This window comes from Agelaius phoeniceus, chromosome 8 (genome assembly GCF_051311805.1).
Source record: "Agelaius phoeniceus isolate bAgePho1 chromosome 8, bAgePho1.hap1, whole genome shotgun sequence".
Classification (NCBI taxonomy): domain Eukaryota; kingdom Metazoa; phylum Chordata; class Aves; order Passeriformes; family Icteridae; genus Agelaius; species Agelaius phoeniceus.
This window is the reverse complement of record NC_135272.1, coordinates 28409888-28430857: the sequence shown is the minus strand read 5'-3', so window position 1 is coordinate 28430857 and position 20970 is coordinate 28409888. Positions and strand designations below refer to the sequence as shown.

Sequence of the window (20970 nt, the reverse complement as noted above, 5' to 3'; positions counted from 1 at the left end):
GGACCTATAACTTTGAGATCCCAAAGGAGGGACCCACATAGCAGTAGCAGTCCAGTCCAGTAGCTGTGGGAAGGAATGGCATCCTAACCCATTGCCCTTCTGGTGAGGAAACACTGCTCACATCATTTCACTTCCAGCTGGGTTTCTGGATGCCTGCAGCCTGTGTGTGGGCAGGTGGGTTCAGGAGGGAGTTATCTTCAATAGCAGGAAATAGTTTCTTTGTAAGATGAATTAAATCCAAACACATCTTAAACCTTCCCTTGACCCAGGCACTCCCTCTGACTCCTGCCCCCAGTCTAACCTTTCTTTTTAGAGCAAAATGCTTGAGCTTGTAGCTTTTGTGGGTTACCCCTCAGGCTGCACTACCACTGACTGATTCTAATAAGGCCTTTGCTCTGGCCAGTAAAATCCTTTATTTATTTCACCCCACCACCTTTCCACTGGGGAGGTCAAGAGCCTTTCTTCATTTTTTTCCCTTCCTGCAGATCAACACTGGATAGTAGGAATCTTTCCAACCTATGCTGTAGGTATGCTTTAGTGTGTGTTCCTGTCCTGGATCTTTGTGTCAGGTGACATGCTGGGACATCTCTTCACCCAGCCAGCATCATCCAGGCAGATTTGCCTAGTTTGTGGTGTTCTGGTAACCTGGTGGTTTTCTGCAGTGCCTGCACCTTGGACTGAAGAATCTAATCTACTCTTGCTTTTTAAAAAATAAACAAAATCCAAGTCTAGTCGGAAGGGCCAACTTCAAGATATAAAGAGCTGCAGGTGTGAAAATGTCTACTGGGGCAACAAGCAAATTGAAATGATAGCTCAGAAATCTGAGCTCATCTGATCCCATCTTCTTCAGATCTGGGGGATTTGCTTTTTGAGGTTCATTCCTTAGCCATCAGCTCTTGTTATCCCAGCTTTCTAAGGAAACAATTTTACACAATTGTACTGTGTAGCAGTTCCTTAATAGCAACTTTGGAAATTGCTGGCAACATTCAGCCAAATTTAACAGAGCAATAGAGATCTCAGAGATAAGCTTTTCTAAGAGTTTTGTAAAAGTAGGTGCTTGGGTAGAGAAAAGGAAGACTTAATGAATGCTGCTTCCTCCCTTGAGGCAAACTCAGTTTCACCATCACTGTGCTGAGACTCCAGATGACCTCCCAGATGGACAGTGAGTGCCCACATCCTGGATGGCCAACAGCACGTGCAGAGCTCCACACCAGCCCCAGCACATGCTGCATCTCATTCAGCCAGACAGTTTGCTGTGATGCAAACCTCTTAGCCCTCATACATCCCTGTCTCTCTGTCCTACCAAGAGACATCATACATAGCATCACCCCTGCCAGTAACTGTGTAGCACTGTGTCTGTGCATTGCTGCAATGCTCCCACCTCCCCTGACATCCCCATCCCTGCTGTCATCACTTCTTCTGTGCTGTGTGACCTTGGCTTCAGCCAGGAGATGCAGAATGCCTCAGGCTGCTCTTTCATCCACAAAAGAAGGAATGATGGAGTGATATCCCATCTCCTACAATGCTAGTTCCCCTTCCTTTCAGGAGCCAGTTCAGAATTGCTCTCTATGGATTTGTTCTTGGCTACCTCATGGGCTGTGTCTCTCTTTATTACCTACTGCTGCTCTGTCTGCTTGTCTAACACCTGCCTTCTCCCTGTCAAGAGCCTTTTCTTGTGCAGCTTTCCATCATCTGGAATAGCCACTTGATCATCTTTAGTTTCTTTCTACTTTAACATCTGAAATACAATTTTGTTGCCCATGCCTCAGAGTACTATCTTATGGAGTGGGCTGGACACAGTCATCTTTTTATGCGAGTTTACTGATTTATATTTGTTATTACTTGCTTCCCTCCTTTGCTTTACTGGACTGTAAAACAAGCTGAGCTGCATTAGGAATGGCAGATGCTGGACGTTGTGGTGACGTACAGGATGTCACTGTGCTCAGCTGGAGGCAGCCTGCTTGCTGCTGCTGATCCACTGCTTCTCCACAGGTGGGAAGCTGAGTTGAAAGGAGACATGTAGTGCACTGTGGTAGTAGTGTACCTGTCTCCTTTACAAAAGTGGGAGATGATAAATCACACATAACTGGTGGACATTTGAAATGCAGTGACCTACCTTTCCCCATAATTTAAAATGTTTGTGGCAAATACACTTGTGCAATGGAAACCAAAGCCATCTTTGAGCTGTTTATGTAACTTGTGGGTACAGCAGTATCATGTTAATTTGTGATGTGGGTTTTTTCATGTAGGTTCCCAAATTATTGCTTAATCTGGGACTGGAAGAGTCGTTGGTTCATGGATCTGCACAGATCACTGATAGAGGCATGGTAAGTGTTGCTGTTTCCCATCTCTGTTCTTTCAGTAGTCTGCAACCCCTTTGTTTCAAGAACTGCTTGCTAAAATTGAGTCCCACTATTGGAAGTGAAGCCAAGTTCTGAAGAGTGGAATGGTGGAACGTAGGTGATGCAGCCCAGACTCTTCTGTAGGCTCACCCATGGGTTCCTGCCTTTCAGTCTCTCTCTTTTAAAATGTTTGGTAAAAAGTCTATCTTACTCCCAAGTCAGACACTGCAGCCTCTTGTTTCCTAATGGCAGTTCCTGGTAGTTGAGCAGTTTGCCTCCCTAAGGACACCAAACCCAGAAAGGATCAGTATTTTAGCTTTGCTTCTTGCTAATGTGTTTTGGTTGAATGCCAGCTTCAAGCCTCCCTTTAACAGGTCTCACAGGGCAAACCTGAGTGAAACCAGTGAGTACCAGCAGGAACGTGCCTACTGTGCTTACCTTTCTGCATGAAGCCTACAAAGCCAGATCCACTGGATTTTTTTAGGAGTTTTACCAGGCTAACAGACCTGGGAAGACTGTCTGTCTGCCTGTGGGGTGGGCCCTAAATTTTCAGGTCTTTCCTCTGCCAAGGATCCCTCAGGGTAGAGCAGGGTAAATTTTATTGATGAGTGCTTGAGATGTGCTTTGGGAGAAGTGTATGGAGAACACGTATCAGAGAGCTCCATGTACTTTTGCTAATTTCTGTTCTTTTCTTCCCTAGGTTGGGTCAGACAGTATCATTGGGTCATCCACACAAATTGGAGAGAAGACATCCATCAAACACTCCATCATCGGTAGCATGTGTACCATAAAAGACAAAGTTAAGATAACAAACTGTATCATCATGAATTCTGTTACAATTGAGGAAGGGTAAGTTACCTTTTTGTACCTTACTTCCCTAAATTTGCAGTTTCTTTTTCTAGATAGATCATAAGTCAGTAATTTTTGTCCTGTAAAGAATCCTCAGCCAGAAGAGATGATACCAGGGGGTGTGTTTCCAAAGACTGCTCTATAAGCAGTCCAGAAGTGCATAAGTGAAATGAACTAACAAGAGTCTTGGAACATAAATGTCTTCTTTTTACAGTAGACCCTGTCATCTTCAGAATGTGTAAGTAAGTTAAGTGGATGTATGAGTCTGTATGAGCTTGTATGTCATTCTTCCAAGTGTTATTTTAGTGGCTGGATCAGTGAGTATCCCTAAAATATTTGAGGCACAAAGCATATTTTAAAGTGGTATGCTTGCCAGCTAGAAATAGTCTTCTCACATTTGAACATTACAGCTTCACCTAAAATGTCATTTTCTTTGGCCCTTTCTTTGTCATCCTGCAGCCTTTACTTTACCATTGCCTATGCTGAGTAATAGAATAAATTAATAAACTTTTCAAAGAGAAAATCTGCCAACTAGTAGAGGTTTCTCATGCACTAAAGACACTGACTAAATAGCTGGCCTTGAGCTGTACATTTCCAAATGTGGGAAAAGTGGCCTGTCTGTAATTGTTGATGTCTGCATGCCCCCATCTTTCCATACATGCTGGCTTCCTGTGGATGTCAGTGGAAAGGAAACTGCTGATTGAGTCTGTGCAGACCTGTATAAATTCTCTGCTCCTTCATGGCTTGAGGTTTGCTTAGGGCCTCAGGAAAAAGGCCAAACTCTTAAAAAATGCCAAGTTGGCTCTGAAAGTTGCATATCTGAAAAACATAAAACCCCAAAGGATGTGGGGTCTATGGAGGATACTACTGTTACATAACTAAATTACAGGTAAGTATGGTACCTTACCACAAAGTGTTTGTCTTTAATAGAAATCCACAGTAATTTCAAACACATCATAAATCAGAATTCCATTGAGTATAGAAAATAGCTGGTTTCCAGTTCAATCACAGATGGATCCAGTATGGCTGTATCACAAGCACTACTGTCATAAAAAGTAGAGGAACCTCTCTCATTTGATCATGAGACCCTCTGTCATTTTGATTAACGAATTGATGCCACAATGATAATGGTTTGGTTTTGCATATGAGGTCAGCAGCTCTACCATTAAATAGCAGAGGCAGCTAAGTGTATAAATAGCACTATTTTTTATGAAGAGTCCCAAATCATCTTGTGTTTGTCTGCATTGGCATTTAGTAGTGCTCTAAATCCTAAATCGATCCCAGAGCTGTTATGTTAAGCGTTTCACAAAATTCCACAAGCATTGTAAAGTTGGTGATATATTATTTATAAGTGAGATAAACTGACTTTTGGGGTAACATTTTTGTGAATTCTAGAAAACAATGTGATCCCTAGTCACTCTTGGTGAAAACAATATAGCCACCAAAGAGTGAAAAACCTCACAGTCCCAGGGGTTTTACCCCCTTTAGCTGCTCTATGGTTACTGCACGCTGATGCACTGGAGTCAAATTTGCAATTATTCCTCTCCAGATGGAATTAAGACTATATACCCTGGATCTTTATTGCAAAGCATACTCTAATTAATATTATGTAGATCTGCACAGATACTGAGCTGATAAATTATTTCTTATTGCATCATGATAAGTCTTAAGATTAGAGGGGCATGAAGTCATGCATACACAGGTAGTGAGAAACAGAAGTACTCTAGCTGCTGAGTTTTGTTGAAAGAAGCCTTGCTTGCAGTGAAGGATTTCTATGTATTTTTCAATGTATTTTGATTCTCTTTCATTACTTTGGTTAAATCTGATGGATTTTTGTTAAAATGCTAATCATTCTTACTCGTGTTGATGGATCCATTTGGAACAGGTGGATAAATTATATGTGGTTTTGCTCTAAACTGTCCACAGTGGACAACTCCTTATAAACACCTCTTCTCCCAAGTGTCTCTAAAACAACTCAGGCTTTATCTAATCACAACTTCAGAAAATGTCTTCATCTTTAATTGGAAAGTCAGTATGTGTCGGCTGATACGGGTCAAAATGAGCATAATAAAGTGCCTTGACAGATCTAATCCATTTTTATATTGCACAGCAGATTTCCTACAAGTAAGGCAGTTTTATCAACTAAAGTGTTGTATATTAGAAACTTCTGAAATTGCATTGAGAAGTGGATAAAAACTGTGTCATTTAAAGAATATACATTTTTATACTGACATGAGCAGCTCAACCAGACTAATGGTCTTGTATAATAATGCCCAAGTCAAATGTGAGTGGTAACTGAAGGCCATTCTCAGGAGTGTTCTTTGCAGTAACAACAGCTTGAAGCAGTAGGCTGAGAAGACTGCAGTAGGACACTTATGGAAAAGACAAAGGTGTATAGATAACTCAGAAGAAGGAAAGATCAGATAAATCTTTTAAAGTTGGGATAGTGAGAACAACCAAGTGCAAAAATTGCTCTGCATTCTAAGTTCATTTATCAAGAGCTACATGGCACTCACTGCCTTAGTATTTCCCTTGCCTCTTCTATGACCTCTAGCTTCTCTGGCTTGAATCTTTCTTTTTTTTTCCTGTCTGAGCTGCAAAGGTGATCAGCAGCTTCAGTTCATTATGTCAAGATAGAAAAAGCAAAACAAAATAAACAAACAAAACTCACCAAAACCAAAATTTAAAATGTTTATTTCTTGGTAGTTCTCCTATGTGATTGAGGGTCCTGTGCCATAATTGCTGCAGCATCAAGATCCACAAATTATATCTCCAAACCAGAAGAAAGCTTTTGAATAACCTCACAGCTGGTATTTAATACCAGCTTCTGAAATTGATAAATTCTTGCTGTGTAGGTGGGAACACCACAAGGTGATTAGAACAAAACCAGGTATCTCTTATTAGGCAGTGGTTGCCTCATTACTGGAGGAACAGAGGTCATGGCCTAGGTGATGATAACTTTCCCAACTGAATGGATCAAGTAACTGGGGTTAGTTTGGACAGTCCATTGCATACTGTTTGCAAATTATGATCTGTCCTCCAGCAATGGCTGGTGCATTTGATACTCTGGAGTACCAGAAGCTGAGTTTGTTTGCTTTGGTGTGTAGGGCTTCTATTACATTATATATGTCTCCTGTGAAGTGATTTGAGTAGATATGAATCCCCCCTTAGAAGAGATTACAGGGGATTAAAGAAGTTAGTAACAGGGCAAAATAATTGGTAGTCCTTTCTTAATGTGTTTCCCACTGTGCAGCTAATTCTTCCATCAATGAGACAATAAAATAGCAAAGATTACATATGTGCTGAATGATGGACATACTTGACCAAGCTGGGAGGGATGTAATTTATACAACAGCACAAGTGCTGAGAGATGCTGACTGCCCAGGTGGCAGGCTGCAGTGGCAAAACACTTCTTTTTTTCCCTCTGGATGGCTCCCTAGAGCTCAGTGACAAATGACTGCACTGAGTTACATAGTTGGAAAAAATCTACTAATTGAGTTAAAATCATAGGTTGCTTGAAAACCTTGTCTGTGTGGATGTTCCTGCAGTAGCTGTGTGTGTCCTTAGTCTCTGTAGTGGCTCAGGACTGCCCCTTCTCTTTGCTCTGTTTTCATCAGGGGTGGAGCAGCACAAGAGGGTCCCTGGATTTCTGGTGCAGGAGTCCCCTCATTGTAGCTCTCTTGCAAAGGGACAGCGTGTAACACCCACAGACCTGACTGGAGCTTGGTTGCCCAGGGGATTGTGCCATTTAGCAAATGAAAAGTAATGCCTGGTAAATTTAACCCCCTGATAAGCATGGCTGGCAAGCTGGTTACACCAGATGAGGAGAAGGCTGAGATACTCAACCGCTTTTTTTGTCTCATTCTTCACTGTCAATCTCTCTTCCCACACCTCTCAGCTGTAAGGACCATAACACATATGATCAGACATAATACTGATCAGAGGGCTGAACCATGAAACACTTCCGTGAAGACTGAAAGAGTTGGGGTTGGTCAGAAGAGAAGGCTCCAGGGACACCTCATTGTGGCCTTTCAGAACTTAAAGGGGGCTTCTAAGATTGATGCTTATAAACTTCAGCCCGGCCTGCTGCAACAGGACAAGGGCTAGTGGCTCTAAACTAAAAGAATATCAACTAGATATAAGGAAGAAATTGTTTACTGTAAAGGTTTTGAGGCATTTGCACAAGTTGCCCAGAGGAGCTGGGACTGCTCCATCCCTGGAAATGTTCAAGGCCAGGCTGAATGAGGCCCTGGTCAACCTGGTCTAGCTAAAGATGTCCCTGTTCATTTAAGGGGGTGTGGACTACATAACTTTTAAGGGTCTCTTCCAAGCCAAACTACTCTATGGTTCCATAATGTTGTTTCATTTGATAGACTTAGGCACACTTAGCTGTTTTGAAATGAGACCTAGATATGGATGGATTCATTTAGTTTCAGGTTCCTGTTCTGGCTTTTGTTTTAGCAGTCAACGGTTGCTTTGTTGGTTTTTATCAAACACTGGCTTTATTTTTACCAGTCTTGTTGTTTTACTTAGTTTGCTACCTTCTGGCAGCAGGAACATCTAATTGCTCTGGTCATACAGGACCTTGTGCTGAAGCGCTCTGAGCATTACAAATAATATTAACAGGAAAAACATGTTGAATCCTTTATTCCATCCCTGCAGATAAATATTTCGAAATCTCTTGTTTGTTAGTAAAACTATCCCAGTGTATACACTTACGGGAAGGAGCTTGACCATTTTATGTGCACATTATATCCTTTTTCCTTGGTCATGGAAAATTAATGTTTCCCTGGTAAAGATTCAGGGAAAGGGACTCTTTAGGAGGGAAAAAAATCTGGTCTTTGGGCTACTTAGAGGTTAGTTGAGAAGGCAAGCATGAAAAGCTCAGATTAATACTGAGTCTGCTGTAAGCCATGCTTTGAAAAGGTCTTGTTGACATGGTGGTAGTCAGTACCATAAGGACTCTGTGGTAGATATAGTCTGAAATGAAGTATTTTCCTGCTTTGCTTTTTTTCATGGGAATACAGGAAAGCATTCTGCTTCAAATGCTGTTTTTATGAAAATCATAAATAGGCTGCTCTGATTATCAGAGAGCAAATGGCCCAAGATTTGCTTCTAGATTTCACCTCCACAGCAAGTACCAGATCTTTACAGAGAAACCAAGGAAGCTAAACCTGTCTCACCTGTAATTTTACCAGAAAAACTGTATCCCAAACCAGGATTAGCAATGGGAAAAGGAGAGTGTACCCTCCAGAAAGGAGTTTGCAGCAGATATTTGCCAGTTAGCCTTGATGCAGTGGGCATTTGGTTCAGGAACTGTAAGAGTGGGGGTGCAGGTGTGACTGAGGTTATTGAGTTTGTGCAGGGGCAGGAATCATTGAACAAAACCCTCATGTCTTTACTTGTAAAGTTTGCAGCATGTTGTTGGAACCACATACAAACATCCTACCCAAAAGAACTGAACTGAACTGCTGAAGTTCCCCATGTGGCACACAGCTAAGGTCACCTTTTGGAAAGGGAAGGGGTTAAAAAGGCAGATATGTTTTGGGTCAGGCTGCACTGTGATGCCAGCAAATTGCAAAGTGTTGCAGCATCAGGAAACTTAGAATGCGAGGGAGGTGACACCAAAGGCTTCGAGTTACAAACTGCAGGGAGGTGATGTGAGTGTTGAGGACACAGAGAGAGAGTTAGAAGAGTGCCACAGGAAGATGTGGTAAACCTTGGGCTTCTGACTCCCTGGGTGGCAGGAATAGGCTGCAGTAAAAATTAGTATGAAGGACTAAAGTACCCAGATATGTGAAGAAAGAACTGGCACCAAAAATGTTTTGTCAGCCAAAACTAGCATCATCCTTCTTCAGTCATGTGAAGACAGTAAGTTATGCACTGCATTTTGTTAAAGGTGTTCTGGCTACCTGTTGAAAGTAGATGGACAGACATAATTCTGCTTAGTGAGTGGACTGGAGAGAGACCACATGTGACTGGTTAAGGCTACTCTAGTTCACCACATGTCTTCAATTTATTGCTACTTTGTATGAGAAAATGTACAAAGGAAGAAAACAACAAGCAGGGTGAGCTGGATTGACTACTAACTGCAGATTGATTGTGAAGTTTATTGGTTGTTTCCTCAATAGTGCCAAATCAGCACCTGACATAGAAACAGTCAGTGGTTTGAAGAAAGTTGTAATTAAAACCAGGGTGGAATTGAGTCTTTGTAGGGGTTCAGTGCATAAATAGTCTTTGTCCCCTTGGACAGTGGCAGTACAAAGGCATGATCCTATTGCCAAGGCAACATATTTTACAGTACCTAACCTCATGAAAAGGAATGAGGAGGTGAAGTTGTTGCCAGCACCATAGCTTGCAAAGCTGAAAATAAAGATCTGCTTATGCTGAAATTCCCAAGCATTTTGTATCTTGAACCATTTTTTAAGATGGCTGTTGTCTCCTGGACACTTTATCTTGCACTGCTAGTTGGGTCCCTGCCTCCCTAGAAAGAAGAATGAGTTTAGAATAGATATCACAGAAAGCAGATGAAAAGTGAGAGCTTCATTCAGAAAAAGCACATGCTCATCTTAAATATATGGATAAACTATATAATGGATATGGATAAAAATTAAATTCATGAAGAAAACTATATATATAGTAGTCCCTGCCTGTAAAAAGGGGTCTTATTTCTCTTGATTATGTAGCAGTTCTGTCCTTTCTGTCGTACCTCTTGGTTTTAAACTGTGAGCATTTTTCATCAGGAATTACAATTTTCATTCTACTATGTAATTCACTGCACATGCTATGTAAGATACTGAATAGAGACAACCTCTGGCCAGCAGAGTTTCCTTTCAGGAAGATAAATTGAGGAAGAAAGTGTAAAGTAGGAAACTAGTAAGTAGGAAGTAGTGGAGCTACTTGCAGAACTGGTTTTCAGTTACTTTCAGCTGAAGATTCTACTGTATCTAATGTATTGAGGAAATTTCTCATATAATATCTGTTATCTTATGAGTGTCTGGAACATTATTACTAGCAGCTCCTCAAAAAAAATTTTCTTCTGGCTAGCTTCCTGGTACATCAATCTGTCTTAAATAAATCACCTGTTCTTTAATCTGAGATACAGATGTTTCCCTGATAGTGCAGGGAGCTCATCCCAGTTTTCCAAACATCTTGTACATCAAATGTTGAACTTAAAGCACAGATGAGCCCTGAAAAGTGGCATTTTAAAATATCTCCTCTCATTCTGCTGATTTGCTTCTTCAGGGGGACAGGGTTATGTCTGACTTCAGAGCTATAAATAAGCTTCTGTCTCCTGCTAACCACATGGGTCTAATCAAAGAGTATGGAGATTTTTCAAACAGCTGATTGCTGTTGGATTTTGGTGGGAATCTGGGCGTGAATGTCTCTGATGCTCTTTAAAATATTCTCCTGCCTGGGTATGGAAGACAAAGAAATTATCACATTGTACCTCTTGAGTTCCTGAAGAGACAAGGGTTGAACAAGTTCTCTTTGAATCAAAGAAGCCAGGTTCAGTTGTAAGGGTGACATTTACAGAAACCTTTTCCATGTCAACCTAGCTCACATGATATAGAAACTGACTTAACCAATTATGTCTTATGAAGGGCCACAGCTCTCAACCCAAAACTGTGCTTCAAAAACCCCAGAAAAGGTTTCCTTTTTCTGTGCCTGTTACCTCGCTCAGTCTGTGTGAGTTGGTGGGAAAGTGAAGCAAACCTAGAGGTGGTAGTGAACATATAATTTTCCTACTTTGTTTCCTTCACGTAGACACAAGTAGCTTTTCCTGGCCATCAGTGAAGTGTCTGTAAAATCATGACCTGGCCTACACCTCCCACTCTGCAAAAGAGAATCCAGAGGGTGGTCAGTTTTCCTCTGTGTGGGATTTCCCAGCGTAAACTCCTTGCAGCATTCTTTTGCTGAAGTGTGCAGCCCTGAGCTTACAGCTACATAAAAGGCCACCAATTTGTTTGTTCCAAGATGAGCTGGATGTAACTGAAGTTTCAGAGGTGAGGCATGACCTTCCTGGCGACCTCCCCCTGCACCCAGTTTCACTTAATAAAACACATTAAGGTATGTTTGAGGCAATCCTTTAAGGTCAGTTGAACTTTCACTGGAAAATACGAGTGCTGGCAAGTATATGCAATATGTAATGCAAAATGTTTAGGGTGTGGGGAAGAAGTGTAAAGGAGCCATACCACAGTGATGAGCTTGGCTAGAAAATAGACATGAAACAAGTTCCGTAGTGAAAACACCCTCAGAGACGGGCGAAGAATTTAGAGGGGTAGAATGATTTTGTTACCCCCAAGGGGAAAAACAGGAGATCAAAGGCCAAATTCACTTACGAATGCTTGCTTTGAAATATATCTATAAATTATAGCCTGTACTGCTGGCATCTATTGTAGGCTTTGGTATTTACTTGAGTGTATAACGTGAGATTCATAGTGCCCGGAGTTCTTGTGTTTGTGTGTAAAAGTGTGTTGGTGTAAAAATGTATTGGTGTGTAAAGCATGTTGGCAAAGGCAACGTTTCAGGTTCCCAAGTTCTCTATTAGTGTTTTTGCCTCTCCCCTGTTTTTCCATGGTCTTTATGCCTCACCCCTGTGATCATGAGTCCCAGCCACCAGCTCACTAGCTAGCAGGGGATTCCTTTAGGGGTTGCTGGTAGGTTTTAGAACTCTCCCTGACTCCTTGCCACGTCTTAGAATTGTTAAGGTGCCTGTGGTGGCTGTTATCTCCTTGGTCAGGGCAGAAGGGGATGTTGCTCCCAGGGGAATTCACATCTGTTACCCCTCAGTCAGCAAAGTAGCTGCTGAGGCATGTCACCCTTTGCTTTTAACTCCCGCGTCAGTCTCTCCATTTCGTAGCTCATCTGGAGGCGCACAAGACCCGACTGCTTGGCAGGGCAGAACAGTACCAACAGGCTGTCCTAGGCTTTGTGCTCCAGGCTTGCTTTCCTGTGAGTCTACAGTTTTAAGCATTGCATTATAGACACCTCATTTGCTTTGCTGCCCAACAGAGATTATGTCGGGGTTTTGGCACAATTGGATTAAAGTACCAGGCCTGGATAACTTCCATTGGCATTTCAGAAGATTTGCTGTAAGGCAAACCTGTGACATTCATACCTTCCTAAGCTTGCACAACCAGGGCGAGAGCTGCAGTTGAGGTCTTGACCTCAGTTACTTAAGCCCCTTTCTCCCAGGAGCGTTCATCACTTTAATCACAGAGTCCTAAATAATCAGTGGGTAGCCTGTAATTAGGGGGTTGTGTCTTGGACTCCTGCTGCCTGCTCCCGGTGTGCTGAGCACTGCGTATTTTGATTTCCCGTTCCCCCAAAGGATGTTTGATCTCAGATTTACACTTCAGAAAATTAAGAAGGGTACGGCACCTCAGTCCCCTGGCAATCTTCCTGCTTTCAGTGGTAGGTGCCTTGCTTTGCCTGAGTATCACAGTGCTGCAGCGATTGACACACTTGATTTAAGAGTTTGATTTATAGACCGATACTCGGGCTGAAAGTCAGCAGTTCCAGGGCTGCATAAATCAGCCTGTCTCTGGGATTAATACTTCCTTATTTATAATTTCGACAGGAGATGGAATTCTTTCCCAATTTTTTACATTTCTTTCAGATGTAATCGACCACCCTGTCCTTTGGTTTAAAGCTATGTGACTTTGCCACAAATAGAGGGAGGGGAAAGTAAGCCGAGTCCAGGAATTGCTGTGCTATAAAAGCTCCATATTGTGTGCTCTTGGACTTTGCTTTCTCCCAGCTTCCTTCAAGCCCACACAAGAGATGGACTTGAGGTTTTTTTGGCTTTCTTCCCCTCCCCCCTCCCTCCATACATACGCTGACCTTTTAGAAAAATAAATAAAAGATAAAGAAGGACCTGGAATGTTGCAGAATGTGTGTACATTTTGCTCTCTGTTGTTTTCTGCTGGGATTAGTTGTTTACAATGGGGGAGAGAGGGAGGGCAGAGGAAGGGAGGTCTGTGGCCTTAACTGAAATTAGTGGCATTTCAGAGTGATCTTGTTAGGTGGTCTGCAGTTTAAAGACCTAAATCCTTGTAATCCCCCCATGCCTCCTTGGCCACTACTCCTTTTGCTCTTGTTCTCTCACTTTCAAAAAAACCCACCCCAAAGTCGGGCTCTGTCTCTCAGATGCAGGCACGTAGCAGACACACAGACACACAGACGTAGGCACACACTCTCTCATATGCTCCCATTTACACGTTGTACCTGTAGAACAAATTAATGCTTTAGCTACATCTGTTCCCACTACAGGACTAGGCTTGTAAAATGCTCTTTCTAGAATGCAGATGTACACTGAATATTTTTATTTATTTTCTGAAAAACACCCAGCTGCCAGACTTTCAGTTTGTGATTACACTTAAAACAAATTCAAATTGAAATTTCAGCCGTAAATCAAATGCCCCAAATTAGTTCCTCTTGTGGGTTTGAACATGCTCTTTGGATTTTAAGGTCAGGAGATATCCGTTTTCACCGTGCTGAAAAGTTTAAAAATATACTACATTTTCAGGGGAAAAAATAAATATGGTTTGCATTATAAAGCAGTACATCAATGTGTGCGTATGCGCACACACACCAGAGCTGATGAAGCTGGATGCTGTCAGAGCACCTTTGAGGGCTAATAGTACCTAATTGTTATGGAAGGCAGGAACTGTGGTGGCAGTTTAGCCAAGGAGACTACAGCACTGCCCTGCGATCTGATATTTACCCTGTAAGAGAATAAAAGTTTATTCCTTACTCTTCAACTTGAAAAAAATAGTAAAAATTAAATAAACACACAAAATACTTCTCTTGGCAGGCTTTATAACTTTTTTTTTTTTTTAAAGAAAAAAGGCATTTACAAGTGGTTTCAAAATGGCTGTGTTACATCTGTCAGCGGGTGAAGGGAACACCCACAAATTGTGTTTTTATCTCTTGAAGTTTTGTTCCACTTGAGCAATAAAAGCCGGATTTGCTGCTGGTTTGTGTGATTGGGGTAATCTGAGCATTGAGTATGGCTTTAAAACTTCTGCAGTTGGTTGGGTTTATAAGTTTTAAGAAACTCCTGGGGTGGTGGAGTTCTTGGGTTTTGTTTTACCCTGGCACCAGGGAAGGGTTGATTTGCAAGCACCTGGCACAGACAAGTTCATCTTGGTGCCCTGGCCTGTCCCTCCCAAAAAATGGTTTGGCAGGAACCCCCATTATCTTTGATGTTAATGTCATCAGCAGTTTCTTGGTTACAATGCTATTCTTTCTCAGGGAGTTGAAAGCCAATGCTCAAGTAGGCTCTGAACACACATGCAGTATTCTCCAGCCTGAGCTCCAGACCGACAGCTTAAATCCCCTCTCTTTTGGGGAATATCCTCCTGCATGAGGATAATGCTGAGAGGTGTAGTGCACTCACAGCTGCTCTCATGCTCAGGAGTAGTGATAGATGGTGGGAACCTGAAAGTTTCAGGGGAAAGCTTTCATCTGACTGGCTCAAAGCAATGGAGGAGGAGGTATGCTGGAGTGCGTGTTTTGGATAGAAGCCATTTCTGTGGGAAATGAGCAACTTCTCCCATTCCCTTTGCTAGTCCTAAGCTAAGTCAGGATGGCAGCAGTGGGCAGTCCTGCTTCCAGTGATCCCTTCCCTAGCCCAGCATAAATGCCAAGTTGCTCTTGCTCTCAGCAGCTGCTGTTGCACAGGAGATGGCCTGAGCCGCTGTGTGGGCACACAGGCTATTGGAAAGGAAGCAGATCGTGACAGTGCGAGAGCAAAGACAGGCAGGGGTCTGCTATGTATCTTTGCCGCTTTTTATCTTATTAACATGTTAGTAAAAACCATGCCAAAGCAACCTGAGCTGGTTGCTTGTAGAATAATTGCTCATATTGCCTCCTTATAGGTCAGCAGAGGGGGGGAGTTTAAGTGAGTTAAAAGAATAATTGTTCAGAGGGGACAGTCTGTTCACGGGGGGTTGTAACTGTGAACCACTGCAACTGAGGTCCAGTTTTATTGCTTTTACTCCTGCAGAATTAATGGTGGTTTTGTGGGGCAGATGGTTTCTGCTCTGACTCACACAAGCAACAGAGTTGTAATATGTTTAATGATAAATTCTTTGTTCTAGATAATAGTGTTGTGTGAGCAGGAAAATACTATGAATTAATTTTGGGATCAGCGGTCTGGAGTGAGGATCAATGTTTCACACTTCTGAGGACCTCAGCTGACTACTGCTCCATTAAATACAGAATTGAGGCTCAGGGCTTTGACCTGATACCAAAACTGCTCTGTTAATTCAGACTCCAGGCTGACAGTTCTGTCCACAAGCCAGCTTGATGGTGCACTGCAGCCGTGTTTCACTAGGGCAGAGAGTAGTGGTGGTGCCCATAACCAAGGTGGGGAATGGCTGCAGGTCAGTAAACTGGGCAGCTCACTGTGCAGAAGGTCATTGAAGCCAAAAACTTCTGGTTTTTGACAGAGATCAGTTGTTGGACTGATAATATTCACAGTTATTGTAATTAATATTGACAGAAATATTGGGAAGCAGATATGAGATGCTATGGTTCACAGTAGGATTAATACTGAGCTATCTAGGGGGAGCAGATTACCTGCATCTCTCCAGGGTTATAGATCTCACTTATACCCTCTTCCCAATCAGCTGGTTTTGATGAGTTTTAGTATTTTTAGATACATCTTAGCTGTGTTTTCTGTCCTTCAGTGACTCCTATCTACTTTTGCACATGTGAAAATAAGGAAAGAAATCATTTGATTCACAGCTATTTTCTTCTCTGTAGCTTTGAAAGAAATTACATTTAATGCTGTTTAACACGATGCATCATGCTGAGGGAATAGCCTTTCAGGACACATCACAGATACTAGTTAAGATTGACAAGTTCCAACTTACTGGAAGAAGGGGCTCAGAGAAATGCAGTAACTCAGAAACTCTCAGCACAGAAGTTACAAACCCAGCAGCTGAACTCTGAACTCCTCTCCTCTTTGGACGTTGGGATTGGCAGATTTGAAAGCTGATTATTACAGATTCAAATACATTTTGGAATAAAGTGGCTTTTGCTAAAGTTCTATCGTGTGTAGCACTTCAGACTTAGTGATGTCAAAGGCAACATGAAGCTGAAGATACCCAAGGCAGGTAGTGTAGGTGTAGTGTGGGTTTCATTGGTTTAGTACTGCAGAATAATCATGTTTGGGTGCTTGAATGTAACACGAACAAAGCCAACCAGCTGAGCTATTGATCTGCCCCTTCTCTCCACCTTTTCTTCGTGCCTGACAAGCTGGAATGCATAAAACTGCTCAGCAAAATTTGCAGAGAAAGACTGTGCTGCTGCTCCTGTTTTTAGCTGGGGAATTGAGCAGAGAAGCCACCCCTGCAGTTGCCCAGACTGTCTGTGGAAAATACAAGACTTGATCCAGGTCCCAAGTCTTTATTTATTCAGTTAAGTATTTATTCTGTTGAGGAAATGTAGAGGAAAGCTGTTCTAGCGGGAGGTAAAGCTGCAAACTCTTTTTTGCAAAGCCAATCTGACACCTGGCATTTAAGATTTTCCAGCAACTGGGTGTGAGGATCAAGAGAAAAATGGAGTTTTTGAGAAAGGAGCTGAACTGAACCTATTACAGGATCATGTCACAGAGTCATTACATATTCCAGTGGATACCTTTGTTTCTGTCATTTAAATTATTTTCTTGCTTTGCTTGTGTTTATGTTGTAGGTGCTGTCTTCAGGGCAGTGTTATTTGTCATAATGCTGTGATAGAGAAGGGTGCAGACATCAAGGACTGTTTGATTGGAAGTGATCAGAGGCTGGAAACCAAAGGTAAGTACAAAAGCTGTATTTATTGTGCATTTGTCATAATTTTCAGAACTTTTTCCTTGAGATTTTACTCCTTCTTCTTCATGAAGTGATAGTAAAATGTGGCAGTTCTACAGTGGGGTGTCCTATAATATCAGGACTTTTTTCATGGAAAGTACAGCTTCTTGGCATAAGTTCAGTGGTTTGCTCCTCTGAAGTTGGCAGAAAAGCTCTGTTTTTCTTATAAGGAACAAGATTGGGTGCTGAGACAGTCTTTTCCCAGAGACCACAATTAGATCAGCCTGAGGTTGTCCTCAGCAGAAGGAGCCATTATTTTGACTAGTAATCTTTGTCAGTGGCAGGGGCAAAGCAAGCAAATCTGTTGAACACACAAACATCCTTCTCTGTAGATGCTCCCAACCCACAGTGCCAGTGTGTTCACTTTGCTCCAAGGAAAAACTCGAGGTGGAATATCATATTAGGACCTGGTGTGCTCAGTATGAAATACAAGGGCAGCTACATTCAGATCTGCTTTACTGCCAAGAAGTACTATTTTGGGGCTTCAGAAAGGTTACAGCTACGTGGCCCTCATTTATACAAAGTTCAGCTGTCCAGTGGGAGTGCTCGTGGTGAGGGCTTGGTGGTAACCGCATGAGTGGAACTGTTGATTTCCTGCCCTAAGAGATAATGGGCAGGAAATGGCTGTTTCAGTGACTGCATCCCAAGCAGAGGCTTTTTAATGAATATTTATGGTTGGGGTTTGGCAGATCCTTGCTCCAGTGTGTAGACCAAGGACAAAAGTGAGTTCCTTTGCAGGCTTCATGTGAAGTTATTTAGTCAGATCAGGATTTATTTGCTTGCTTTGTCTTTGAGGGTGGATTCCCAGTTCTAAGTGTCTTGATACAGAGCAGGGTTTGAACTTAATGTAGTATAGCATAACCTGTTGTCAGCTTTGCATATGACAAATTTTAAATTGAAACTAAAAATACAAAGGACTCATGAAAACAAAGTATTGATCTTGCAGTTGCAAGTCTCTGATACTGTAGGTAACACATTGAGTTCACTGTGGTCTTGGTCTCTGTGTGGCTGTGTCTACTCATAGCTTTGCCCATCACACCAGTCTGAATTGGTGTCCTTTGTCCCATTAAACTACCATGTCCCTGAGTGCTGCATCTACACATCTGCATGAATCACCAGGAGAGATGAATTGGGTCATGTTTGGTTGTTAACCTGTATTGTGAACTATGAGGACACCAGATGTAGATTTAGCTAATATTTTAGGAAACAGGAGTATATTTTATTTCTTTGGTATATGATACCAGACAGAAATATCCCCCTTTGACCTTGATCACAACCACTTCAGAAGTATCTTCCAGGGTGGAGATCCTAGTCTGGTTGATTGTAGTATGAAAACTACTCTTTTCTCCTTGACTGTCTTTGTCATCCTTGTCTGAATAGTTTTTAGGGTCTGCAGATGTATTTGCAGGGAGGATAACAGAGCTGTAGCCATGGATCATTTGCCTATTCTTGAGAGGCTACTGCTCCCTTCCCCATAGTTTAAACCCACTTCTTGGGTTAACTAGAAGCTGTTTCGAAATGCATGATTGACATTAGCAGAGACATAGATTATAAATACACCATTATGCTGAGCAAGAAAAAATAGTAAAGCCTCAGTTCATTTTCCTGCCTCAGTTTCCTAACCATTCTAGAATTTCTTTGGGCTAGGGGTCAGGTTTGCCTTGGTGGTCTGGGATCTGTCTATGAAGTTCATGACTTACTTCCTGCACCATGGAGTCTTTCCAGCCCAGCATGTCTATTCTGACCTTGACTGATCCCATAGTAGACTGGGTCTTCTCTTTTTCGCTGTGAAAGCATGTCATGACTTCCTTTCCCCTGCCCAAGACTTCCTGTATCTTGTGCCAAGCTTTTGGTGTGGCCCTGTAAGTCTGTTTCCATATTGCACCCTTCATCAAGACTTTGGCTGTGTTTTTCTGTTTGGTAACTTTTCCTTCTTCAAACTTGAGCTTCCATGGCTGAGTAAAGAAAAAAACCTAGTTCTCTTGGGTAGGAGCCACCTTTTCTTGCAAGCTGATCACCCTTCAGCAGACATAAGCAGTAGCTGCTGGCTGCTGACCCTAGTCTGGGAGTTACACATTCCAGTTTCTGGGAGTAGAAACCTCCTCAGCAAAACTCCATACACCTTCCCAGAAACATTAAAAAAATAAAAATATAGCAGTCCCTTATTCCAGAACATCAGCCAGGATTCATCAAAGGTAGAAATATCCCTGAATCATCCTACACAGCCCCAAGCAGATCCCACAGTTGACTTTGCTGCAGAACTGGCTGTATGCTCCCTGCTCTACCATACGAGTCCTGGCCACACTGCCCAGGCAGCTTGGGGTACAAGAGCCCTTTGAGCCAGTGGTGCACTGACCTCCTTTCATAAAATGAATTCCAGTCCCATGCAAGGAGGATGGCAGGAGAACAGCTACCACAAATGATAGGCAAACGTAACTTAAACCAGCTCTCGTCCTTCTCCTTCTGCACAATAATATGGGTATGTTTAGGGTGGTCCAAATGGTACAGCTGGGAGTAATGGGATTGAATTAAACACAATTTAGGTTGGCTATCTGGAGCATTTTCCTAACGATGTGGTCTGGTAGGCTGTGGGATAATCTCCCTGGGGACATGGTGGGAGACCTCATCACTTAATAATGGGCTTGGCAAATCTCTTGACACCTAAATAGAGGGAATACTCCGCCACTGGTTACAGGGGTAGATCAGAGGCAACCTGGTACTTTCAAACTAAAAAGAAAATTGGAGGCCCAGGAGTGCTGGCAACTGTCAGCAGTGTCATCCCAGTCCTGCATTGACTTCCACCCTGTCACAGCACTGGCCAGAGACAGTATTTTTAAATGTCTCTGTTGAAGTCAAGGTATGGAGTTTTATTTAACTTCTGGATTTGCAAGCTGTGCCTCCTGAGACCACTGCTATTCTCCTACTGCTTTTATTACCATCCCTTGGAAGCATCCACTTTCCTTCCTCTTTGATACTTGAAAGAATTTGCTAGCAGAGAATTAACAGATGGGCTTTGAAAGCTACCTCACCAGGTAGCAGTTTGAAAAACATGTTGGTACCTAAGAAAAAGGCAGTAATTCTTAGAGGAATAGGAAATGGCAGACAGCATTCTGAAAGAACATTATTGCACAGGGCATTCAATCACTGTTTTGAAGACAGTTATTAAGATTACACCGCAGCCTTTTTGATAAAGCTGGTTTTACAGAGGAGCTCAAAAGCAGCATGTGCTCAGTGAAGTAGGACTAGAGAGAGGGAGTGCTGCTGATGGGCCAGTCAAGGAGTCAGATGAGCCTGGAGTCACTAAGTACAGCTCCCAAAGGAGTCTCTCAGCCAGATTCAGCAGGGAGAGTGTTGTACATCTGGTATGAGTTAGCCAGGTACAAGCATGTATGGTAAAGCAGCCTAACCCTTCTTCAAGGTAAAGTGGCCTAACCTTTCTTCAAAGCAACCCCAGGAGCAGAGATAGTAAACATTCACACAAAGTATAAAACTGGCAAAATTGGTATAAAATTCACTACCTTTTCCCTTGCTTTCATCTCTGTTGTCGCTGGGGCAGGGATGTTTTATTTGCATATTTATTTCCAGCATCAGACATGGGGCTCCAACTAGATCTGTGTCCTACCTGATCCTGACTCCTGCTTCACAGCTCTCCATTATGGCTCTGTCTGAGCACCAGGCTCATCCCAATCCTAGCTTTCTCTTTGGTTTTTCTCCTAGTGTTTCTCCCATAGAGACTTTTGTTTTTCTCTCTTACTTGGTTGTTCCCAGACACCCACCTGACACCTCCTCTGGTCTGACCATAGCTGCTATTTCCAGTCCCATGCTCCTTTTTTCATCTAGCATTCATTCCCTGACTGCTTTTAGTTGGATTGCATCCCTTTCTCTCATGCCCAGGCAGGCTGTACTGGGCACAGGAC

The 20970-nt window shown here is 42.5% G+C and overlaps 1 protein-coding gene across 2 annotated transcripts in view; it reads left to right on the top strand.

Annotated features, from left to right (window-relative positions):
- Positions 1 to 20970, top strand: part of EIF2B3 (eukaryotic translation initiation factor 2B subunit gamma) — a 96278-nt gene that overhangs the window by 68752 nt on the left and 6556 nt on the right. Inside the window, exons 8-11 of one of the 2 annotated variants that reach the window (XM_077182450.1) lie at positions 2250 to 2327; positions 3043 to 3191; positions 3406 to 3429; positions 16896 to 16999. In XM_077182450.1, the coding sequence (XP_077038565.1) occupies positions 2250 to 2327; positions 3043 to 3191; positions 3406 to 3429; positions 16896 to 16999 (355 nt within the window). The remainder of the gene's footprint in view (positions 1 to 2249; positions 2328 to 3042; positions 3192 to 3405; positions 3430 to 16895; positions 17000 to 20970) is intronic. The other variant, XM_054638454.2, reaches the window with a different exon arrangement.